This window comes from Dromiciops gliroides, chromosome 1 (assembly GCF_019393635.1).
Source record: "Dromiciops gliroides isolate mDroGli1 chromosome 1, mDroGli1.pri, whole genome shotgun sequence".
Taxonomy (NCBI): Eukaryota; Metazoa; Chordata; class Mammalia; order Microbiotheria; family Microbiotheriidae; genus Dromiciops; species Dromiciops gliroides.
The window spans coordinates 49,893,971-49,919,927 of NC_057861.1; the positions used below are offsets into that span (position 1 = coordinate 49,893,971).

General features: G+C 45.6%; 1 protein-coding gene, 1 non-coding gene and 1 pseudogene across 2 annotated transcripts; 2 read left to right on the forward strand and 1 right to left on the reverse strand.

The window, feature by feature from the left end:
• Positions 1-3,368: 3,368 nt before the first annotated feature.
• On the reverse strand, positions 3,369-5,286 carry LOC122744808 (annotated as a pseudogene).
• Positions 5,287-12,108: 6,822 nt separating this feature from the next.
• Positions 12,109-19,158, forward strand: RPL18A (ribosomal protein L18a). Its single transcript, XM_043997016.1, is given in 6 exon segments — positions 12,109-12,261; positions 13,026-13,205; positions 13,419-13,548; positions 18,383-18,456; positions 18,458-18,493; positions 18,999-19,158. Coding segments are annotated over 6 exon segments (531 nt in total). The 5' UTR covers positions 12,109-12,243; the 3' UTR covers positions 19,092-19,158.
• LOC122737765 lies at positions 17,744-17,880 on the forward strand. The gene has a single exon (XR_006354542.1). It is a non-coding gene; the product is annotated as a small nucleolar RNA SNORA68 (small nucleolar RNA).
• Positions 19,159-25,957: the final 6,799 nt, after the last annotated feature.

Consider the following 25,957-nt stretch of genomic DNA (forward strand, 5'->3'; position numbering starts at 1 on the left):
CTAGGTGGCCCAGTGGATAGAGCACCGGCCCTGGAGTCAGGAGTACCTGAGTTCAAATCCGGCCTCAGACATTTGACACTTAATAGCTATGTGACCATGGGCAAGTCACTTAACTCCAATTGCCTCACCAAAAAGAAAAAAAAAAGGGGGGGGGGGCAGCTAAGTGGCGCAGTGGATAAAGCACCCGCCTTGGATTCAGGAGGACTTGAGTTCAAATCCAGCTACAGACACTTGACACTTACTAGCTGTATGACCCTGGGCAAGTCACTTAACCCTCATTGCCCCGACCACAAAAAAAAAAAAAAAAAGAAAGAAAAGAAAAGAAAAAGAAATATTCACCTTAGGGACAGCTGGGTTGCACAGTGGATAAATCACCAGCCCTGGATTCAGGAGGACCTGAGTTCAAATCCAGCCTCAGACACTTGACACTTACTAGCTGTGTGACCCTGGGCAAGTCACTTAACCCTCATTGCCCCACAAAAACAAACAAACAAACAAAAAAAAAAAACCAGCCAAGAACAAAACGTGTCATTTCACTCACAGGAGACAAAGCATATTTTAAGGAGCTCCCCATGCCCGGCATGAGCCATTTCCAGTTTTGATCTTGTAGGATTTCCATTTCCATTGGTAGTCATGAAGAGCTGAAAATTGGCAGAATTTGGCATAGCAGCAAGGGAGTTTAGGAGGAAAAGAACATTTGTAAATACAGGAAATGGGATCTTCATGACTCTCACTCCCAAATCCTGGTGCTGTGTACCAATAAATAAACAGAGAGAGGGAGAGGGAGGGAAGGAGGAGGAGGAAGAGGAGGAGGAGAGAGAGAGACAGAAAGAGAGAGATGAATAAACACAAAAATATATTGAATGGATAAAAAAATCTACATTTTGTTCAAATCTCTGGGAAAGATCATCAAAGTCAATATTCTCAGATGCTGAGGTGTTGGCATCAGTACATTTGGTTGGTTGTGTATTTGGGACAGATGGCAACTTGGGCAACACAGAGTCAAAGATATCAGTAATTTTTAAGGAAGGTCTTACAGAAGATTCTGGCTTAGTTCCACAAACAACAACCTGTTCAAAAAGAACATTGTTCTTAGCACTAACATCATCAACATACCTTGGGGGAGGTTTTGCTGGTATCTGAGGTGGATAGATGTTGGAAAAGGGCTGATAAGTCTCCATTGGCAAAATCTGATAGGCCCTTTAAAGTTGGCTATAAGAAAGGAAAATTTGGTAATGGCATGGGCATAAAAATAGGTATAGATATTATTCCATTGAGACTCAACAACTGGTGCTATGAACCTACCACCTCTTTCTCTGACTCTTTTATGACCAGCTTTTTTTTTGTTAATATATACACACACACACATTTTACATGCATTTATAATCTGTCCCTCCCACATACTCCAGAAGGAGAGAGAGAGAAAGAAAAGAAAGCAAGCAAAGAAAGAGAAAACTCTTATCATTAATATATATAGTCCAACAAAACAAGTTCCCACATTGGCCATACCCAAAATGTATGTTTCTCTCTGCATTCTCTCTGCCCATCACTTCCCTAGCCAAAAGTGATTCATATGTTTCATGTTCAGTTTTCTGGACATTTGGCTTATCATTGCATTCCTTGGAATACTAAAGTCTTTCAAAATTGTTTCTCTTCAATGTTGACATATAATTTTTTCTTCTAGTTCTAATCACTTTACTCTGCATCAGTTCACAGAGTTCTTCCCAGTAACCTCTGAAATTGTCCATTCTACAATTTTTTATGGTATAATAATATTCTATTGGGGGGGGGTTGTTTGTTGGTTTGGTTTGGTTTGGGTTGTGGGTTTTGTTTTTTGGGGGTTTTTTTGCAGGGCAATGAGGGTTAAGTGACTTGCCCAGCGTCACACAGCTAGTAAGTGTCAAGTGTCTGAGGTCAATTTGAACTCAGGTCCTTCTGAATCCAGGGCCAGTGCTTTATCCACTGCGCCACCTAGCTGCCCCCTTAATAATATTCTATTACATTCACATACCACAATTTGTTCAGCCATTCCTCAAACGGAAGTGTCTTCTTTTTCTCCAATTTTTGGCTACCACGAAAAGAGCTGCTATAAATATTTTTTGTACATGCAGGTCCCTTTCCTCATTCTTTGATCTCTTTGAGATAAGATTTATAGTGTTATACATGGGTCAAAAGTATACATGCAGTTTAGTAACTTTTTATACATAGTTCCAAATGGCTTTCTAGAAGGGCTAGACCATTACAGAAGCCCACCAACAGTGCGTTAGTGTGCCCATTTTCCAGCAGTACCACCAGCATTTGTCACTTAAGTCTTTTGTCATCTTTACCAGTCTGGTGCATGCAGATGGAATGTGTGCAAATGTACATATGAATGTATATAGATGAATGTATATCTGATGTATGCAGAGGAACCTCAAAGGTGCTCATTTGTATTTCTCCAATTTAGCAATTTAGAGCATTTTGGGTAGGTATTTATAGCTTGGATTTCTTCTTGGAAACTGATCATATCCTTTGATATCAGGGAATGGCTTAGTCTTAAGAATTTGATTTGCAGGGGTAGCTATATGGCGCAGTGGATAGAGCACTGGCCCTGGAGTCAGGAGTACCTGAGTTCAAATCCAGCCTCAGACACTTAACACTTACTAGCTGTGTGACCCTGGGCAAGTCACTTAACCCCAATTGCCTCACTAAAAAAAAAGAATTTGATTTGTTCAAGATTGACTAATAAGAGGGCTACAGAGGTTCTTATACCATGGGGTTGTTTGGGCTAAAATGGACACTTTATCTATTGGGATATTATTAGGAAAGGAGAGAGAGAGAGTTTCTTGAATGGTTTATGATGAGTAAAATCAATAAGTTTTTAAAATATATCTTGTATATGATATTTTTATCAAAGAAACTTGTTGCAAATATTTTTTTTCATTTACTGGTTTTCCCTTTTAATTTTTAGCTACATTAGATTTGTTTGTGCAAAACCTTTTTAATTTTACATAATCACTGATCTCGAGTGATTCTCTCATTTCTTGTTTACTAATGAACTCTGGGGAAGCTAGGTGGTACAGTGGATAAAGTACCAGGCCTAGAGTCAGGAAGACTCATCTTCTTGAGTTCAAATATGGCCTCAGCTGCTTACTAACTGTGTGACTCTGTTTGTCTCAGTTTCCTCAACTATAAAATAAGCTGGAGAAGGAAATGGCAAACCCCTCCAGTATCTTTGCCAAGAAAACCACAAATGGGGTCACGAAGACTAGGATACAACTGAACAACAAAAATTAAAGATAATTTCTTCTATGCTTCTCTTTTTGTTTGTGATTATCACCTTTACGTCTAAGTCATGCAAGCATGTGGAGTTTGTCTTAGTATAAAATTTAAGATGTCGACATGACAATCTTCCCACACACACACATATTATCTGTAAATCCAACATCAATAAAATCTCAGCTACACAAGGAGCTTCTGCCATGATCACAGAGTCAGGCTCATAAAGAACAGAGAAAAATGATTATTAATAACCAATAACTTGGGGAGATCCAGAGTTCTCCCTTTTTCTATAGTCCTCATTTTCAAAATTCAGTCTCTTGAAGGGCATTATTGATAATGACATTGGCTTAACTTTCTTAATAATCTTCTTCCCTGGGGGGAGGCTAGGTGGCTCAGTGGATAAAGCACCGGCCCTGGATTCAGGAGTACCTGAGTTCAAATCCTGCCTCAGACATTTGACACTTACTAGCTATGTGACCCTGGGCAAGTCACTTAACCCCCATTCCCCTGCAAAACAAAAATAAAAACAAAAAACCAAACAAACAAACAAAAAATAATCTTGTTCCCCAGGTGGGGAAGCCCATTTTGCTCTACTCAGGTTTGGGTGGGGATAAATTCTTTGAATAGATTACCCAAGGCTGGGGATAACTTAGAAGTAACTGACATACAGCTAGGTGGTGCAATGGATAAATCACCAGCCCTGGATTCAGGAGGACCTGAGTTCAAATTCAGCCTCAGACACTTGACACTTACCAGCTGTGTGACCCTGGGCAAGTCACTTAACCCTCATTGCCCCACAAAAAAATTTAATTTAATTTAAAAATTAAAAAAAGAAATAACTGACACAATCAAAGTTCATTAGAACTTTGGAATATTCATTCTCTCTCATTACTTGTTAACCAATCAGAGTTGATTGCCACCCTCAGAAACATCCCTCTTCCAAGGGCAAATCATGAGCCCACCACCATGAATGTCTTTGACATTCCAGAGTGTCACTGACCTCTTATTAAAATGCTAGCATTGTTAATAAAAAGACTAATTACCCAGAAATTATGTCTCTCGAACTTTTTAAATGCCACAGAACATTTGTAGGTTTTGGCAATCTCAAGCAAGTCTGTCTCTATCAGAATTTTGAGTGGAGACTCCACACTACATTTGTGTCTTAGCCTGTCATTCATTGTTCCTACAGAGTATGTCACATTCCTTGCTATACTTGGCACAAAGCTGATGCACAATTGTTTTTGACTCAGCTGCTTCAGATTGGGGTTCATGAGCAGCAGGTTAGTGTGGACGCAGATTTAGCCAGACCAAGATCTAATTCCTTCATGTACCAGATCAGGCCAAATGAGGCCAAGAGCAGGTCAGAGGAGAGTTCTAATATCTCCATGCCCTTTGCAAAAGAATCCTCCCTTAATGATATGCACCACATGACTCTAAGCCCACTTGTCCTTCTCAACAGCTATGTAATCTATGACCTTGCTCTCTGGGCCAATTCCATTTTCATTTTTTCCAACAGTCTGAGGTGATTTAAGACCAGATGCAAGTACAGTATATCTCCCTTGGCCTCATTTAACAGAACCAGGCTGCAACCCCTCAGGCTTCCTAAAGGTTTTTTTTTTGGGGGGGGGGTATCTTTTCTCTACTGAGCTTATCCCTACCAGCTGTGTTCCCTGCACTGTTAGGGACCTCTGTCTAGCACCCCAGGTCTATTTGACCACTTAGCATCAATAAGCTTTTTTTTTTTTTTTGCAGGCAATGGAGGTTAAGTGACTTGTCCAGGGTCACACAGCTAGTAAGTGTCAAGTGTCTGAGGCTGGATTTGAACTCAGGTCCTCCTGAATCCAGGGCCGGTGCTTTAACCACTGGGTCACCTAGCTGCCCCCATCAATAAGCTTTTACAAAGGGTTGGTTATTGTCCTCCATTTTCAGAGAAGACCGAAATGACATCACTATGTCAGGATCAGAGAACAGTCTTTCCAACTGGACTACTTGTGCCCGACCTGTGGTACAGCCTTCCAAGTACATACTGGTCCAATCAGCCAGAGTCAGACACATGTATCTTTTATAAAGGGAAATTTACTTCAAAGATACAGGGTGTCCCAAAAGTCTTAGTGCCACACAATTTGGTATACAGTAAAAACTATACTAAGACTTTTGGGACACTGTATAGCAAGAACAGAAGTATAATGAGGACATAAATTCCTTATAACATTCTGGTCTCTGGAGGAGAGTAGGTTTGACTTAGTTCAGTTCCTACATAGCACTGGTTGCACCAAGTTCAGCATGAATTCCAGATGGCCACTCTTTGCTCCTTGGGGCATCAATGCTGGGCTAAATACAACAGCTGATTACAACGACCTTCAAATCTCACTGGGCTACTACTGTGTTGTTGTTCAGGCATTTTCAGTCCTGTCTGATTCTCTGTGACCCCATTTGGGCTTTTCTCGGCAAAAAGACTGGAGATGTTTGCCATTTCCTTCTCCAGCTCGTTTTACAGATGAGGAAACTGAGGCAAACAGTGCTAAGTGACTTTCCCAGGGTCACCCAGCTTGTAAGTAATTGAGGCCAGATTTGAACTCAAGAAGATGAGTGTTCCTAAGTCCCAGCCTGGCACTCTAGCCACTGTACCACCCAATACACTAGCGTGATTTGTACTTCCATCCCAAAAGCTTGGACTTCCATCCTAAGAGCAGTGGCCACAGGGTTTGGGAGTGAACTTCTAATACACAAAAATCCTAATAGAAGACTTATAAATGTGGCTTTGTGCAAATGTGCTTCCAGATAGATGATAGATAGATAGATAGATAGATAGATAGATAGATAGATAGATAGATAGATAGATAGATAGATAGATAGATAGATGGATAGGTAGAGATAGACACATATGTGTATGTATATATGTATACACACATATGGAATGTGAATATATTATATATGTGGAATATGTGTATATGGAATACCATATAGATTGAATATTGTAAAAATATTTTGACTGACTTGCTGGCCTAATTTGAGTGGACTAATCTGACTGGGGTACTAATCTGGGGACTTTTGACTGGCTGGCTATCTGACTGCCACTGTTTCAATGTGGGCCGTTTATAAAGTTCCACCACACTGCTCCACTCCCAAATTGATAAGCAAAGGATTAAGAAGCCTCTTAACTAAATAATCAAAGCAGAGTTTATTTATGAGATACTATTTAAAATTAAGAATACAGGGAAATAAAATGTACAACCTGACTGCATTCCTGCTCTTCCCACCTTTTTCACCTGGAACTTTTTTAATACAATAAGGGCCATTGAGCCTCTTGCCTTAGGGTATGTTCCACTTTCACTACTCAGGTCCTTTCTTCTAACTCCAAGCCCCTTTCACTTTGTCTATCCCCCTGCTTCTAACTTTCCTCCCCTTATTGCCTCTGCTGAACTCCTATGTTTCTCTCTCACCGACCTCTCCTAGTGCTCCAGTGTCCTTCTCTGTTCCATTCGTCTTGTCAGCCCCCTTGCTGTCTCTAATCTCCAGAGTCCTCCTTAATCTTGTCCTTCGGCCACCATTCCTTCTTGCTCTTAGCTTTTTCTCCTTCCCTTAGTCTCTTAGTGCTCCAGCCATTCTGCTCTCTTAATCTCATCAGCCCCCCTTAATTTTGTCCGCTGGCCTCCCTTGCCATCTAACTCCCAGGTCTCTCTATATATCTTACTTCTGTCCACTCAAATCTCAGGGCTTTTTTCACCCCCATACACACCAAACTAATCCGCCAGCCAGGGCTGTGGCTGGGGGGGGGGGGCGCTTGAACCTCACGTGCGTACCATACCCAGGGCTCCAGGGGCCTGTACCCCCTGCTGCGCACCTGGGACCTTGGCACAGGCTATGCCAGAGCCCTGCCTGGACGAGCCCAGGATCTCTGGGGTAGATTCTCTCAGGGTGGAGGGAGCTGGGGCCCCCTCCCAGCTGTCTGACCTGGTGTCTTGTACAGCCCACGGGGCTTTTTGGCTCAGCTGAAGCAGAAGGGGAGGGGCACCAGCACCTCCCACACAGAAAAGACCCTGAGGTCCTAAGGCTTTTTAATCTCAGCCCAAAGGTAGGGTCCCCAAATCAAAATAAATTTCCACAATATGTATATACATACGTATGTGTATATATCATATGTATGGCCTATAGTAAATAGTATTGATTAATGTATACTCTACAGATTGAAAAAGGATAGGATTTATAGTTACAAAATTATAATTATTAAATGAATCACTGTAGTTATATTATAATAAGCCTTACAACAGAGTCTGATAATTCCTTTTTTGTGGTCGGGACAATGAGGGTTAAGTGACTTGCCCAGGGTCACACAGCTAGTAAGTGTCAAGTGTCTGAGGCCTGATTTGAACTCAGGTCCTCCTGAATCCAGGGCCAGTGCTTTATCCACTGTGCCACCTAGCTGCCCCGACATATATATATATATAAATAAACCTTAAAGTGATCTATAAACCATAAAGTCCTATCATTATCATCATTATATTTCTTGTTGTTTTATGGATTGAGTTTTGTTTAATCCATTCTGTTTTTCAGGGAGTTCATAACTTGGAAAAGATTTTAATCTTCTATTGTAAGCCATTTATTCTCCTTCCAGATTATTTTTCAGGGCTCTCATTTAAATGTTTTTCCTCATTCATTACAGCCTCTCTTACAGGACAAGCCATTCTTTCTCAGAAGCTTTCCTTACACTTTTGATGTTGCTCTCTTCTGGGTTTACCTCCTGGGCTTCTCTCTTTTTTTTTTTTTTGTGGGGCTATGGGGGTCAAGTGACCTGCCCAGGGTCACACAGCTAGTAAGTGTCAAGTGTCTGAGGCTGGATTTGAACTCAGGCACTCCTGAATCCAAGGCTGGTGCTTTATCCACTGCGCCACCTAGCTTCCCCCCTCCTGGACTTCTCTTTTTTTTTTTTTTAGGTTTTTTTTTTTTTTGCAGGACAATGAGGGTTAAGTGACTTGCCCAGAGTCACACAGCTAGTTAAGTGTCAAGTGTCTGAGGCTGGATTTGAACTCAGGTCCTCCTGAATCCAAGGCCAGTGCTTTATCCACTGCGCCATCTAGCTGCCTCTCCTGGACTTCTCTCTATTTTTTTTTTTTTTTACTGAGGCAATTGGGGTTAAGTGACTTGCCCAGGGTCACACAGCTAGTAAGTGTTAAGTGTCTGAGGCCGGATTTGAACTCAGGTACTCCTGACTCCAGGGCCTGTGCTCTATCCACTGTGCCACCTAGCTGCCCCTCTCCTGGACTTCTCTTAACCCATAGTATTTCTTCATTATGTTTAAGGTTTTTTTTTTTCTGTTTATACATTATTTCTACCCTCAGACCCTCAGTTTCTGGACTGGAACACTGTGCTGGGCCAGACGCTGCCCCACAGTTGCACTCTTAGATGGAGTGAGTAGACCCTGGGACCTCTGTAGTCTAAACATTGCTACGGTTCTGGCTGGATTGGCTGGCACCGGGCCTTGCCTTTTGCCCAAACCTCTGGCTTTTGCCTACTTCCTGTTGGCCCAATTTGAGTGTTAGCCTTACTGCTATCTGTCTCTTTTTCCTTATGCAATCTCCAACCCAGAATTGGCTCTGTCCCCCACTATGACTGTTGGAGATCTTGCTTGGCTCAAGTTACCTACAAAGCCCCCAGCATATGTACTTGGTTGTAAAACTGACCTTGTCAGAGGTGTGTACTCCCCCTTAAACCCTAAACTTGTTCTCCTGGGTAGTGAGCAACAGAAGCTGGCTTTTCCCCTGCTGCTGCCCCAACAGATCAGTGTCAAGGTCCCATGGGCTTTAGGTCCTCACTTCTGCCTAACTTCTGCCTCTCAGTGCATCCCTCATCAGAGCACCCACATGTGTCAAGCTCTGTGAAATGGGATTGGGTTCAAGCTCCCCCAGAGAGTTCATAGCTTTCACAGGCTTCAGGCCATTAACTGGAGTTCAGGTTGGCTGCCTCCTGCCCTGTCACCGGCAGGCTTCTGGACATTCTATGAAGTCCTGAATTAGATGAAGGAGCTAACCTGCCGTTTGTCTCTTCTCTCTCTCTCTCTCTCTCTCTTTGGTGGGGCCATGAGGGTTAAGTGACTTGTCCAGGGTCACACAGCTAGTAAGTGTCAAATGTCTGAGGTTGGATTTGAACTCAGGTCCTCCTGAATCCAGGACTGATACCACTCTGCCACCTAGCACTTTTAACCTCAGACAGAACCACAGGCTATTTGTAGATACTTTGTTGTTTGATACAATATATCGAAAGAACTAGAACTGAGATTTTAAAAAATAATCTAAGCTTTCTTTTACACCAGGATAACAAATAAATTACTAATTATACTCAGGAACACCCTTTTCACATGATAGAATAAGCTATTTTTCATTAAATAAATAAAACATTGCCTGTTAAAAAAAAAAGGCACGGGAGACAGGGATGTTAGGCTGAATTGGGGGCTTTGCAAGAATATTAAGTGGACAAATTTGGCTGGGTTCTAGAGTGCCTGAACGGAAATTAATAAGCAATGAACCTAGAAAGATGGGCTAAAGCCAGATTGTGAAAGGTTCATTATTATGTCAATCAATCAACAGGCATTGCTTAAGTACCTACTATGTGCTTAGCATTGTGCTAGGCCCCAAGGATACACATATAAACCAGAAACAATCTTTTTTTTTTTAAATTTTTTTGTTTTGCGGGGCAATGAGGGTTAAGTGACTTGCCCAGGGTCACACAGCTGGTGTTAAGTATCTGAGATCGGATTTGAACTCAGGTCCTCCTGAATCCAGGGCTGGTTCTTTATCCACTGCGCCACCTAGCTGTCCCCAGAAACAATCTTAAGGTGCTTACAATCTTAATTGTATATACAGGACACACCCTGTAAAGAGAAGAAAATACAAACCGTTTAGAAGCTGAGGGGATTAGGAAAGGGAGGAAAAGATAGCTTTGCTGCCATCCGGGTCCATTTGGAATGATTTAAATTGAATTTGTTGAATTGGAATTATCTAACATTAACTTATGACGTCCCCCCATTAGCAAGGTTGTATGCTTCCTCCGGCTGTTTAGCAGCAAGCTAGCAAGAGCTGAGGAGGTGAATGAGAGGAGTAACCACGTGGGGCTGAGGTTAGGAAAGGAATACTAGACAATTGGATGAGTGGGTAAAGGGATTGAAGAGCAGAGTGTAGAGTTGAATTGGCTCGCTAGAGGGCGCAGTTTGGAAAGGGAGAAAAGTGTCCATGGACCGAGCAGTCCCAGGGGTCTTGGTGAGGGTTACTGGGTAGGAATGTGAGCAAGAAAAAGGTGCAAAAGATTGTTTACTATAGAACAGGAATCCCAAAGGGCACAGTAAATGGGATGGGCGGGATTGGAGTGGGACAGAGGTAGCCTAGAGTTGAGAAAGATGAGGATGAGTGTCGGGAAGTGGGCTTGGGGGTCGGTTTGTTTCTGAAGGAATGAAACAGGTGGCAGATGAACAACAAGACTCACTGTCTGGCAGAGGTGCTGCCCAAGGAGGGTGGAGCATGAGAAGCCTCAGAAGGAGCAAAGAAAAGAGATGGCTGCTTCCCCTAGGGGCGGGGGGGGGGGGGAGGGGCCGGGTAGCCTCCATTCATTTTTAGGGAATGCCGAAGACCTCCTGCGTAATATCTGGATGTGTCTCCCAGACTCTTAACAGGTGACTCCAAAGAGGGAGGAGAGTTCCAAGCCCTGGACCAGGTTGGTGGGAGAAGGAAGGAAGCCTAACCACTGTCCCCACCTCTAGTCTCTCTCTTCCTCCAACCCTTCTTCAAAGGTTTCCTGAACCAAAAAAAGTCCAGTCCTAATGCTTCCCTCCCTGTTTAGTCATTTTCCGGGACTCCTCACAGCTCACAAGATTGTATGGGTTCCCTCCCTTGTCCCCCCCCCCCTTTTTTGTCTTCCACTATTAGAAATATGAACTACAGGAGAGGAGAAACCAGCTCGGTTTTGTTGTTGTTGTTGTTTTGGTTTGGATTTGCACCCCTCGAATTTAGCAGAGTGCCCGGCATACAGCTAGTGTTTAATAAATGCTGTGTCGATATACAAGAGAAAGTCCAAACTCCTCGGAATGATACTCAATTAGAGGGGCAGGCAAGCCAGACAAGCTGGAGGAGCCGGGCACTTTGAGGGAGAAAAAGGAGGCAGCATTGGCCAGGTTAGTCAAACCACCACCACCTGGACTGCCATCTCTCTTCACACTGTGATGGAGACAGCCCAGGACCCTGAAGCTAAGGGACTTGGGAGTAGTGATGCTTCCAGCCATCATTCTGGGAACCAGCCTCGCTGGAGATGACTGCCCCAAAGTCCTAGGCACTGTCGAATGGTTCCACCTCAAAAACGGAAGATTTTATCCGGAAATGACATTGCTTAGTGGACTAGAATGGAACGGATGTAGCGTTCCTGAGCCTTAGTTTTCCCGTCTTAATCATGGAACTCCAAGTCTACGGGAATCGACAGAATCCCACTAGTTTTGACAACACCTAGTAGGGTTACAATTCTGGGAAGTTGAAAGTGCATGTCGGGAAGGCAGAGCCACGTGTGTGGTGTGGTAAGCAATAGGAAAGAAAGACTACTACTCCCAGAATGCCATACAATCTCGCGCTACACTCCTTCCGGTGCTGGGGGGGGGGGGGGAGCCGAGAGAGGAGATGATTGGAGGATGGGAGTCCATTAATCTCTGGGTTTTCCTTCCGTAATTGCCCTGTTGCCTACTGGGAATAGTTGCAATCTCGTGGATGAAGGTGCATGACGGGAATTGTAGTCTCTTCTAAAGGGGCGGGGAGAAGAGGACTACGAAGATTTATCCAATAAAAAGAGTAATTGTCTTGAGCGGCGGGTTTTCTCACCTATGAGAATAAGGATATTCGTATTCCTCCCGGAGAGGGCGGGATTTCCTGTAGCGAAAGGGTGGTGAGACGCTGCACGCCAGAGCATTACTTCCTTTTGCGGGTTGGCGGGGAGTGAGGCGGCAGCACCATGAAGGCCTCGGGCACTGTAAGCGTTCTGCGCCGGGACTGGGACCAGGGTCGGGTCCAGAGGGAAAGGGGGGAAGGGAGACTGCCTAGGAGGCCAGTCGGTCGGACAAGCTGGCCTGTGGTGAGCTGGATGGGCCGACACGCGCTGCAGGAACCTCGGCCTGGCTCTCGTGGCGCTTGCGCACGAGGGCTCCTGGGGTGCGGGCCAACATGGCTGCCCCGCGTGGAGCCTGCAGAGCAGGCGAGGGAGGAAGAGGCTCCTGGAGATCTTTTCCCTTGTCACTCTTGGGCTGGGCTGCTGCTCCCCTTGGGATTGAAGCCCCACATTAGTCCTTGATCCTTCACTGTGTTCCTGGGCGTACGTCTCAGAGAGGTCTGGACTTTGACTCAAGCTCCCATAGGACAAGATGGGAAAAGAGGCACTAGGGTTTAATTTCCCCAAAAGAAAACCATTAGGAAGTTAAGGGGTAGAGAAAGCCAAGAGCTTGTGAAGGTCATGTTAGAGTGTCATCTCATAGGCTGGTGTTTCTGTAGCTCCCCTGGAGGAAAGGGCAAAGTTGAAATCCAAAGCCATCTCCTGTAATTTCTCTACAGCTTTTGGGAAAAGTCATGACCTATAGCTTGCACTTATGGGTTAGTTCAGTCTTTGTATCTTACGAATCTCACATGCCCACTTATCATTGCACCACAGTATTCCTTGCAAGTAAACCCCTTGACTCCAAAACTCGGCGATTTTCCAATTGTGGGAACTCTTTTACACCGTAGCATTTTCTGTCATTTCAGCTGAGAGAGTATAAGGTAGTTGGAAGATGCCTGCCTACTCCCAAGAGTCCAGTGCCACCTCTTTATCGGATGCGCATCTTTGCTCCTAATCATGTCGTAGCAAAGTCCCGATTCTGGTACTTTGTTTCCCAACTGAAAAAGATGAAGAAGTCTTCTGGAGAAATTGTGTACTGTGGACAGGTACCTGAACTCCCTGGGACACTTGGGGTGGGGTGGGTGGGCCCATTGCAGCATCTTTCTCATCCCTGTAGATGGCGCTCCTGCCCTCCCAGGTTCCCCATTTTGACTTTGCCGTGGAACATTCTTCCAGGGAAGGTTTGGTGCTGGGGTAAGTGAGCAGTGCTTAAAGATTCCTGGTGACTTGTTCTTGTATTATTCATTTTCATTTGATAGGTCTTTGAAAAGACCCCTCTTCGGGTGAAAAACTTTGGCATCTGGCTGCGCTACGATTCCAGGAGTGGGACCCACAACATGTACAGAGAGTACAGGGATCTGACCACTGCTGGTGCTGTCACTCAGTGCTGTAAGGACATTCTTAGCTCATTCGTCTTTGGGACTGGGAGGCTAAGTGGGCACCCAAACCGAGCTGACGTTAGCTTGGCTTGGCAGAGCTTTGACACCTTGCCAGGTTGCACCTCTTCGGGTGGAAGGGGGAGGTAGGGACTTAAATGAATCCAAGATCAGATAGTGGGAGTCTTTTCCTTTTGGAAGACATTGTCCCTAAAGAACCAGGTCTCCTGTGGATCCAGGACTATCAAAGATTCTAAATGTGGATGGATCCATATGTACAGGCTTTGTGGATTTGGCTGTATAATTAGGTACATTCGGCTTTTTAGGTACTTGTGGTTTGGGGGGGTGGTGAGGCAATTGGGGTTAAGTGACTTGCCCAGGGTCATACAGCTAGTCACGGGTCTGAGGCCGGATTTGAACTCAGGACCTCCTGAATCCAGGGCCGGTGCTCTATCTACTGCGCCACCTAGTTGCCCCAGTACAGTTGGTTTTATATTTGGTTATAATTACATCTAGGCTTCAGGCTAAATGCCTAGGCTCTCATACGCAAATCTTAATACTTGAAAAGTAAAGTGGAGAAATAGTGATCACTCAGATCTAATCTCTTCATCCAAGGAGTTCGCAGGCTAATGATGATTGTAATCATAGCTAGCACTAGGACTTAGGTAGTGCTTTAGGATTTGCAACACAAAAACCTGAGGAGAGGTAGGTATTATCCCACGTTTTACAGGTAACAGGCTGACTTGGCTAGGAAGTCTGAGGCAGGATCTGATCCCAAGTCCAGAGCTCTGTCCTCTGTGCCACCTAATTGCCCAGTGTTAGACATGAAATGATAATCCAAGTTATCTTCGTGGTAGGGGTAGCATTTGAGGTGAAACTTGGAAATTATGATAGGTGAAAGAAAAGATTTGGGCAAAGAGGTGGTTTGGTTTGTTTATTTTTTAATAATTACTATTGCTGTATCAGTTTTGGGTAAGTGTAAAGGATTGACCACAAATCTCCCTGACTTCTCATGGTCTCAGGCCACATGGTAGAGAAAGCAGGGAGAGAGCTTAAAGACCCTCCCTCGAGTTGCTTAGCAAAGTCCATTATCTAGGTGTGTTTTGATCCCAACCGGCCTTCACTGGGCTAGACAAAAGAGTATTTCCATTTCTTTTGTTCCCTTAGGTTTCTCCCAGAGAACTGGGGGGGGGGGCTGAGAAACTGATCTGGATCCCCCCAGAAATCCATTAATAGTTATTTTTCTCACAGGGGAAATGAGGAAATGACCACTATATGACTCCATTAGCAGGTTGAGGACAGATGATGTCCTTGAAGACACTGTTACTTAGGGAGGTATTAGCTTGAACTGAAAACATTTGGGGCAGGGGTGCCATTTGGCAGTTGTCTTAGTTCAATTAAGAAGGATTTGGGGCAGAAGAGGCCAAATAGGATTCCAGTAGAGGATCTAGCAACCAGTTGTATTGTGGGTATTGGAGAGGAGGAACTCAGTGCCCTGAGAAAAAATTCATATTCCATATTGACTCCACTCGACCCATATTTCAGGGGATCTTTGCAGCTGGATTTGGGGGAGAAGGTGTGGCATAAGTCAGGAGAGGCTGGTTTGGGGGAAACTAAGACTTAGTGTTACTAGGGAGTGTAATCAAATCCTCAGTGGGGGGGATTGGGGTTTCCTATCATTTGTTGACTGCATTTCACAGCAGTTCTATAAATGAATGTTTTTTAGATTATTGCTTGCCACTGGGTCCCTCTTCCTCTCTACCAAAGAGGCATGTTATGTAAAAGGGGGGAACAATCCAGTACAATTATTACTCTGGAAAGTATGACAGTATTTGCAGATTTGAGCCTTGTACCTTTGCAGAAGGGCGATGGTGACTACTTGTCTCTTTTCAGCAGCATTCACTTGAGTCACTGTGTACATGGTTCTCTTGTCTCTGCTTCCTTCCCTCTAAATCAGTTCTTATGGATCTTCCCCTGCTTCTCTGCATTCAGCACAATAATGTTCCCATTACATTCATATACCACATTGTTTACATTTTTTTTTTTTGCCAGCTTCCTCAAAAGACTGCTATAAACAATTTTGAAGTGCATGGGGATTGTCTTTTTATTAATAACTCCCCTAGGGTATAATTCCTGTAATGAAGTCAGTGGTTCCAAGTGACACTTTAGTCAACTTATTTGAAAATAAATGAGCTTTTCTAGGGTAAACTAGCCTCTTTCAGGAAGGGTGGAAAATTATGTGCAGAGCTTTCCTATTCTGTTGAGGGTTATTGAATGACATTCTTTACATCCAGCACCTCTGTTTCCTCCTGTAAAACAAAAATGCTTGCCTGGAGTGCTTCTGAGACCTTAGGATTCCAGGGTCCCCACCAGATTTCTGCAGCTTAGAATTGCTACATCCAGAGATGGCTCCTGGGACTTGATAACTTTTTAATGCAAAAGGGTATTTGAGCTGTTTTGTTTTCTGGTTCCTGAGGCTTATTGGGTAGTGGTGGGCAGGCTAGGAGACCACCCTATATGAAGGAAAACGAGGCCTTAACAGGAGCCTCTGCCAAGGGATGGGCTTTTGGTGATCCTTGATGCTCCAGGAAGTTACATCAGCTCACCCCCAAAGGAAGGCCCTGGCAGTTAGAAGCATCTTCAGACAGGGAGGAGGAGAGGGACAGAGCAGCCAGGGCAGGGAATGCCCAGGGTCTTTTCTCATGTCATGGTGCTGTGGGAGAGGAGGAGAATCCTGAGTTCACAGAGCAGTCACACCATGGTCGTCTTAGGTCACTCTCCTTGACATGTTCTTTAAGGATTTGTGCAAAGAACAATTTGAGATTGTCCATTTAACACAAAAAGCTATAGGCTTGCCTGCGCTGGTGTTTATCATAAGAGAGTCTCCTACACAGTTAGGAAGACTTACTGAAGAGAGAGGAAGGAGGCACCTTGCAAAAATGCTGGACCTGCTTGGTCAAGTCTAAGGCTAAAGGACAGAGTTAATGTTCCCAAATGTCCTGGGACTATCGTTAGCTTTATCCCAGATTTCTGGAGCGTCTGGTTCTTGTTTGGGGCCTTTCAAGAACAGTCAGGTTGAATGAAAAAAAACATAATTGTCTACTGTGTGCCAACAGGAAGGGAACCTTTTTCCCTTAAAGGGAAATGCTTAGGCGAGGCCAGGTCTGGGGCCATCACCTGTTCAGTGATCCAGTGGGTGTCCCCATCTGTGACACTGGGTGGATGCTCAGAGCAGGCCTGCTAATAAGTCTTCCTTTGTGGAGAAAATTGGTAATTGCTCGACAACTGAGGTGTAGGCGATAAGGCAGGCACCTCTAAAGTGCCAGCAGTCACTGGCTCACCTGGCAGGTTCTGTTTTTTATCGTTTAGGCCGTGATTTCCAAGTTAATGACAATACCAGCCGATGGGAATTGTTTTGTGGCTGGATCATTGGGAGGGTGATTCCCAAAGTGAGGGACAAGTCGAGGGATGCTTCAAGCTTGTCCTGGTCACTTCTTAGGGCAGCCCCTTGGGTGAGCACCACCAGCTCTTGATGAGGAAACTGAGGCCCGAATGGCCTCCCTTTGGTTGGACAAACAAGCCTACCAGGATAGCAAAGGCCCCAGGCATTCTCTTCCCGAAGTGTTGGGGCTAGCTTCAGACTTATTTCCCTGTGTCTGTTCTGCATTCTTCTGGTGCTTGACTCAGTGTCTCTGCAGAAGGTGTTTGCTCACCTGGACACCTGCTGATGAAGTCACTGTTGATCTGTGATGGCAGTTGTCAGGGCAGGCTGGGTGCAATAGTTTGCATTCTCACAGGTTTATCTTTACAGACTTAAAATGTGCACTGGGGAAACGTCAGCCTCCAAATGGTCATACCCGGGCTTAACTGACACAGCTTCCAACGATAAATCACACTCACCCACAGTTCTGCTCTGAGCCTTCCACATCCTGCAGGAGGAATATCCGCTAAGCAGCCCCCTGCCCTCAAATAGCAGGAAGGCATCTAGAAGTAGTTACTCCTGTCCACGCCCAACAGGTTACCAGCACTGCTTTCCCTTGAGTAAGATGATGGAGAGAAGAGAGGCTGGGTTTGTCCAGTTACATGTCTGGGAGGGGCTCAAAAGGAAGGTGCCATCCCCTTGAGATCCTTCACACTAGACCCTGTAGATTGAGGGCTTTTCTCTAACGCTGCCGCTGATTGCACAGACCTTGGGCTTTCTCCTGTACATTGCACCCAAACCCCAAAAGACCTTTGTTTTTCTCTAACAATGATCTTATCTTGGGTGCAGACAGTAAATGGGCCTTGTCGCCTTTCTGGAGCTGATGAAAGTGCTCCAGAAAGTGAAATTGTGGGTTCTACACTCCCAAGAGGCCATGGCTCTTTGGGGCTGATCCCAGGGTTGTCAGGCACAGGCCTGGGCAGCGTTAGGTCCAGTCAGGCTTCCAGCATCCTTCTCCATGAAATCAGAACTGGAAAGAGCCTTCCTGCGGGTCAGCTGAGAATCCCTGGAATCGCCTACTGTGTACAGGGCCCTGTGATAAGAGAGGTTGGAAATCAAACCCAGTCTGTCCTGTGTGTTAGCAAGTGGTGGAATGGGGCAAAAGAAATAAGTGCAGATAAGGAAGTCAGTCAAATGATCTGACTTTGGGACGGGGCCCAGAGCACAGCTATCTTTGTGGTCTGGCGCCACTCTTTCCCCCCAAGGGTTCGGTTACTTTTAGGACCTGGTTAAAAGGGAATTATCAAAAAATATAATGAGAATGTCTCCTTTTCATTTAGAAAATTAATGTCATGCTGGTCTGGTGGGAGGATGGTTAGGGAATTCCCAGTCCCCATTTTCAACCCATTTCTGGTTATCTTGGCAGACCGAGATATGGGGGCCCGTCACCGTGCCAGGGCCCACTCCATCCAGATTATGAAAGTGGAAGAAATTCCTGCCCAGCAAATGCCGCCGGCCTGCAGTCAAGCAGTTCCACGTGAGTGAAATCTAGGGTTATATCCGGTTTCCCTGAACTGGATCCTTCCAACTCGGGCCTCATCTGCAATATGGGCAAGATGGGGCCAGAGTGTAGTTCCTAAGCTTTCTCACCTCTTGCTTGCAATAGGTGATTTCCAGGGTCTTGTTGAGCATTTCCCTGAGGTTGCTCCTCACTGTGAGTCTATTGAACACTCATGGTGGCCCTGTGAGAGGGAAGGCATTGTCGGTATTATCACACTCGCTGTATAGACGAGAAAACCAGGATTCCCAGAATCGGGGTGTAGCTGAAGACTTGTGGTTGATGGGGCCCAGCCCAAACACTATGTAAGGCTCTGTAACCCTTTAAAAACTGCTAGAGAACTAGAAGATGAGAGCTCACCCCAGTGTGGGGATCACAGTCCCCAGGGCCCTGGTCAGGAGGGTGCTGCTAAATTTTGGTTGAAGAGGTGGGAGGCTGGGCCAGGCAAGGCAGAGCGGCCTCTAACCATCTCTCTGGTTTGCAGGACTCCAAAATCAAGTTCCCGCTGCCCCACAGAGTCCTGCGGCGCCAGCACAAGCCACGCTTCACTACCAAGAGGCCCAACACCTTCTTCTAAGTGCAAACATGAAGAGGCCCATGTTGCATTCATCTGTTTAAATAAATCTCCCGATTGGAAACCTGGAGCAGACTGGTGATTTAGAACATTGTTAACTGGAGACAGTGTCTCAAGGGGTACCGGGGGAGGCAGGCTTCTTACCAGAGGGCAGATGACTTAGTCCTACTTTCTTATTTTTGTAGCCCTTCACAACCCTGTGAAGTAGCCGGAGTAGCTATAGCTTCCCTGTTTAGTAGGTGAAGAAATAATAGGCTTGGAAAAGATCTTTTACTTCAGCTGAGGGAAATCAAGTCTTCGTGCGATTCAGAATGGAGAGAAACCCTAAAAAATCAAGTCCAGCCCTCCCAGAGGTCCGTGTTTTAGATGAGGAAATGGAGAGCCAGAAAGCCGTGCTCTGCTCAAAGCCTTCCACAGAGCATTCTCCCAGGAGACAGCCTCCCCCACGTCCCCTCCTTCCCTTATCTTGGCCAGGTCTTGTATCTTGAAGTCCTGCTGGAAAGCTCAGGACGATCAGCCCCCAGTGTAAGGACTGTGGCCTTTGGCAGGTGACGTCTTTCCTTGCCAGCTTTTGGTAGATACATGTTTATTAGGTACCTACTATGTGCCCTGCACTGTGCTAAGCACTGGGAGTACAAATACCTGCATGACTCTAAACCGTAGGCCTAAAGCAGAGCAACCCCCTCCTCAAATGAGTTTCTGGAGCTCATGGTGCCACCATCCAATCCGGGAGCAGAGGTGGGCATGAAGAGATGCCAAGGCTGTCTTGATCTTGCAGAATGGTATTCTCGGGTCTCAAAAACTACCTTTGTCAAGTGGTTTTCTTACCATATTCTTTGAGCTTGAGTATTTCTCCCATCTTTGAAATGAAGGGAATCTTAAACTCAGTGTGTCCTCCCTGTGTAGGACCAGGATTGACCCAAAAAATGGAGAAGTGATAGTCACGAATTACCCTCAGAGGCTTTACTAATAGGAAGATTGCTGAAAAAAGTGGGTAGGAAGGGGCAGTGTCAGAGAACGTTTGCTAGAAGTTCTCCAAAGACTGGGTGACCCTGGACAAGTCACTTATCCTGTTTGCCTCAGTTACCTCATCTATAAAATGAGCTGAAAGAGGGAGTGGCTGATACTCCAGGTTTCTTTGCCAAGGAGGCCCCAAATGGAATCACAAAGAATGACAATGTGGACAAAATTGACAAAATTGTCCTGGTTCTGCTCACCTTCCTTTGGGTTAACTCATAAGCCTTTCCCTTTCTCTTTTCCCTTCACTATGGTATTCCATCTCCATGTACCATGATTGGTTCCACCGGGCACCGAAAGGCCCTTCCATTGTCCCAGTTCAACCGTTTGCAGCAAGACAGAACCAGCTCTCTCTGGGGCCATTCATCAGTGCACTTAAACCAAACCTATGGTGCCCTCTCCAGTCCCCTCAGGACTGGTAAAAGCTGGTCTGGGAAACCAGCTTGTGGCCTTAGCGCTGGCATGCCAGTAGGAAACAGCAGGACGCAACTAACAGTGTTGGATTCATACTCCGGCACCTGGGTTTCAAAAGCCCCATAGATTAAGAGCTAGGAGGGATCTCTGTAAATCGGGATCCTCTTGCCACTAGACCAAGACCTCAGAAACAGTCTCATCTAATCTCTACATTGTTGTGTTTTTTTGTTTTCAATAAAAATCCATTTTCTCTTCCACCTCCCCCTCACTGGAAAAAACAAAACTCTTTTTTAACAAAGTACATAGTCAAGCAAACACCATTCTGTTTTTAAAAAGCAAAACATTTTCTGTTTGGCTCTGAAGCCCCTACCTCCATCAGGAGCTCTGGTAGTGATACCTGTATTCGAGACTGTTGGTTAATCATTGTGTTGATAACCCCCCCTCCCAAGGCTTGTGAGGGAGCACAAAGAGCTTATTGAGGTCCTTGGGCACATAGTGGGTGCTTAATAAACGTTTACACCCTCCTCTTCCCCTTAAACAGAGCTCTGGAGTCTCTCCCAGTTGTTCTTTACAATGTTAGTGAGTAAATTGTTTTCCTGGTTCTGCTCACTTCCTTCTGTCTTGGTCCATGTGAGTCTTTAAGTGTTTCTCTAAAAACCGCCCCTTTTTTTTATTCCTTACAATAGTTTACCATGACATTCATGTGCCATAATTTGTTCGGCCACCCTTAGTTTCCAGTTCTTTTAACTCACCGCAAAAAAGAGCCCCTATTAACATTTGTTTTGTTAGGGGCAGTGCAATGGGGGTTAAGCTGGTAAGTGTCTGAGGCTGGATTTGAACTTAGGTCCTCCTGAATTCAGGGCCAGTGCTTTATCCACTGCACCACCTAGCTGCCCCAGTGTTTTGGGTTTTTGTACATACGAAAACCCTTCACTTTACAACTCTGAGAAGCTGAAACCCAGCCAAGGTCACAGTAAGTGACAGAAGCAAGATCTGTGAATCCAGCGTGGCATTGTGCACCACACTGACTTCTATCCTGACCTTGGGTGATCTTGAGTGGACCCTTCCACAACCAACCCCAGTTTCCTCATCTATAAAATGGGCGTGACAATCCTTTCCTCACAGATGATTGTGAGAAAAGTAAGTCATTACTATACCAGCCGTGTCATTGTAGCGCAACCTGGCACAGACACAGCCTTTTCCTCTGGCCAGACTGACCTCCTGAAACCTGTCCCTTGGTCTGTCCTTGAGGATATCTTACCCTCCCACTGAAAGGTGAACCCAAGTGCTTCTGCCCTTTGACCCCTAAAGGAACTGAGGTGTGAGTGAGTGAGTGAGTGAAAGGGGTCTTGACTGGTCACCAGCAAGGATTCCAGAAGAGAATGATCTATCTGACCTGACCAGCCCACCCATGACCCACAGAGTCACATTGTAGGGCCACGGTTCTGGCTGATTCCAGAGCAAGTGACAGCTGTGACCTCTGATCTCTAGGTCCTGTTTGGGTCCCCATGGCTTCCTAGGAATTCCTTACTCCTCACTCCAGCTTTCCAACTAAAGGAAGAACCTTGAGGATGTGATCTAGTCTTACGTGAATCACCGCAGAGGGTGTGCAGGACAGGGAGTGCATTCACAATATCCCCTATGGAAAGATAAGCCACGGAGCAGCTCCGTGGCGCAGTGGATAGAGCACCGGCCCTGGAGTCAGGAGTACGTGAGTTCAAATCCTGCCTCAGACAATTAACACTTACTAGCTGTGACCCTGGGCAAGTCACTTAACCCCAATTGCCTCACTAAAAAAAATAAAATTAAAAAAAAAAAAGGATAATCCATGCAGCTTATGGATGGCATCCTGCATCAAGTCAGACCCAGGGGTCCAGTCTCTGCTGGGCTCCTGATTGCCTGTGCGGACCTTGAGGCAAATCATTGAACTTCTCCACCTCAACTGCTTTCACCTATGGAATGAGGATGCTACCTAACAATTAGTAGTGGTATTTTCCCTGAAGGTCTCCATTTTTTATATAGTAAATAGGAATACAATTTATATTCTCATAAATATATGTCACTATTTTTACATTATCTAATATTCCTATGATACACACATATATGCATGTATGAATACATGTGCATGTGTGTTGCCTAGATATACATTGTGTATTATGTACGCATGTGTATGTGTATATACATAGATGCAGACATACATGGTATGGTGTATATACATAATGTTTATGCGTATATTATGCACACATAACACAATATGTATGGATGTGTATATATATATAATACATCTATATATCTCTACATAAATTCTTTGTCCCTTCCTTCTTCCTTTCTCTCTCTCATATTTATGCCCTAGTACCCTACTTTCACTGTAACTCAGAACCCCTGGGTTCAAGGTGATTTCCCATTAAGCACCTGCTGGTCTGGCCAAGGTCCTCATTCAGCAAAATTCAAGCTTGTGCAAATGGGCCTCTTGATGGACCATGGGTTCTGTTTTCTGGTGACTGATGGAGCCAAGTGTGGGGAGGCTCATAACTAGAAAAAAAAAAGTTTAAATAATAACAGGCTTGTTAAATGATAGATGATCATTCAATGCTCACAACTCTGAAGCAGGGGGCATCCTACCCCGATTTTACGGATTTTAAAAAAACACAACCAGAGACTTGTCTGGCATCACAGTAGATAATAAGCATATAAGGTGGGATTTGAACTTGGGTCTTCCAATTCCAACTCAGCTTGCTCCCCACTACAATGGGAATGTCATAGAAACTGCGGGAGGGGGTAGCTTGGGGAAATGTTGGCACCTTCAAGACAAAGCCTCCTGATACAATAAGTGTTTCTAGGCCCAGGTCCAGCTGGAGGTGGGGATGGGGAGGAATTAGGAGGGACACAGGTCCCTGGACTCATGGGACCAAGCGGCATGCATGGAAAGCAGAGATCAGAGGCTGGAACATATTTACCCAACAGGAACTGGACCCAAAGGAGGCTGATTCTGGTCCCATTAAATCGGCTTTACTCCATGAGGAATTTCAAGCACGAAGTCCCTCATTCCAGAACCCAGTTAATCCATCCCCTGTTGGTTCCCAGATCCTAAACCTCGGGAGGAAGGTTGGTGAAAGAAGTGTTCTGAACACTTGGTCGTCTGGTAAAGGTCTCTGGGCAGATTTCTTTTCAGAATAATGTTTTTAACTTACAGAGCTGGAAAGCTCCGACATCCATTGTCCTAAGGGCCCTTCCATCTCTGACATCCTGACACTTAAGGGCCCTCCCAGTTCTGACACTCTGGGTTTTAAAGGCCTTTAAAACTGTCAAAATCTATTTCTGATGAATGGGAGTTTTAGGGCAGGGCACAAGCTATAAAAGAAAAGCCAGGAGCCCTACCTGAGATGAGGCTTTGACTGATCTTGACAGATTTGCTCCCTACAAGTCTTTTCTCTCTCTCCTTCCTTGATCACCCTTTTTCCTTGATCTGAGACCACTTCCTAGTGGGGGAAGAGAGTTAAGCAGAGGAGGAGAGGCAGAACAGCCCAGTGTGCCCTGGGGTGGTCCATTCACCTTCCCTTATACATCCTTATCCATGTGGGCACCACCTGGGAGAAGGGCAGAAGGGAGGAATTGAGGAGCTGGGTTAGCCAAAACCACATCCCTCGCCTCTTCTTAGAGACTGGTCCAATACCCCAGGGCTTGGCAGCTCCTCCCAAACTGCTCTCAACAGATAGAAGAGAATCCCCTGGGCTCAGTGCCCAGGGCAAGCAACTCACACATCAGAGGGCATTGCTCAGCTTTTTCCTCCATGTGCTCTGGGGAGAGGGAGGGAGAGGAAGCTTTCCAGGGAGCCAGGCCAGGGCTGTGCCAACAATTCACTCTGTGACCTTGGATCAAGACTTTCTCTTCTCTGGGGTCATGAGTTTCCTCATCTTTAAAATGGAAAGGAAAATCATAACATTACAACGCTAGGGGGTGGCTAGGTGGCGCAGTGGATAAAGCACCGGCCCTGGATTCAGGAGGACCTGAGTTCAAATCCGGCCTCAGACACTTGACACTTACTAGCTGTGTGACCCTGGGCAAGTCACTTAACCCCCATTACCCCGCAAAAAAAAAAAAAAATTACAACACTAAACGCAAAGGGAGTTTAAAAGTTTATCTAGTCCAACCCCCTCATTTACAGATAGGAAACTGAGGCCCAGGGAGATGAAGACCACAGTGTTGTTGGGAAGTAAGCGGCAGAGGGTGGGTTTCTACCCGGTTCCTCTAGCCCCATCTCCATCGTTCTTTTTGCCCTGCTCTCCATTCCCCTCCATTCCCCTTGCAGGGATCCCCCCCCCCAAAAAAAAAAGAGCTTTTGGAGGCTCACAGTTATCATTCATTCATTCCTGATCCCTCTTCTGTGTTTGGCCCAAACAGCTTAGGGTCACTGAAATAAAACATCACCTCCTGCCTACAATCTGGGAAAGCTTCCTGGAGGACCTACTGTTGAGCAGGAAATAGCTATCCATGGCTACCTCTCAGGAGTATGTGCCAGGTCTTTGACAGTCCCTGTGGGCTCTGTGCTTCCCCAAGGCTCCTAGGGTTCTTGGTCTCCATTGAGGTCCAGTTGATTCCCCTCTTCGGGCCTCAGTTTCCCTATCTGAAAAATGACAAGTTTGGGCCAGATGATTTCTAAGAGCCTTTCCAGCTCTGTCTATATTCCTCATCCTCAGTTTGGCCTTTCCCATGCCCCCTTTACCTGCCTCCAGTGTTAGACATTGGCCTGTCTCAGGGGAGGCTCCGATCCTTGGGAAGCTGCTGACCGGCCCTCTTTGCTCTCTACTCTGTGCTGGCTGGCCTGCCCACCATGGGAGGTGCCAGGCAAGATGCTGGGGGGCACTCATCAGGCAGGGCTTTGGGTTCCCAGTTGGCTAGCCCCTCCCTTTGCCCTATCCTCATCTAGACCGATGAGTTAAGAGGCTCCAGAGTCAAGCCTGGTCCATCACTAGCCCTGTTCAGGCCTTGCAGGCACCTTTCCAGCTTTGAGTTGATGGCTCTACCCCCACAAGGTGTGAGCAGAGACTTGGAGGGCAGAGGTTAGGGACCTCAGAAAAAGACTGGGAGATATTGGCTACCTCCTTCCCCATGCCCATCCTCCACCTGCCCAAGGATGAACTGCATCTAAGCCAAGGAAGGATTGTTACAGTGGGGACAATTTGAGGAGGAGACTTCTGCTAAAGCACTCTTTCCAGGGATCTTGGCGAGTCACAATTCCTCTTTGGGCCTCAGTTTCATCTGATGTAAGATGAAGGGGTTGAATTAGGGTGGGGGATAAAGTCCCTCCAAATTCTGACAGTTTGTGTGCTAAGATCCCTCTTGGCTCTGATGTTGTATGGTCTAAGTATTTTCCTTGATTTGACATTCTCTGTTCTAAGATTCTTCCTGTCATCTGCACTCTGTTCCAAGGGCCCTGT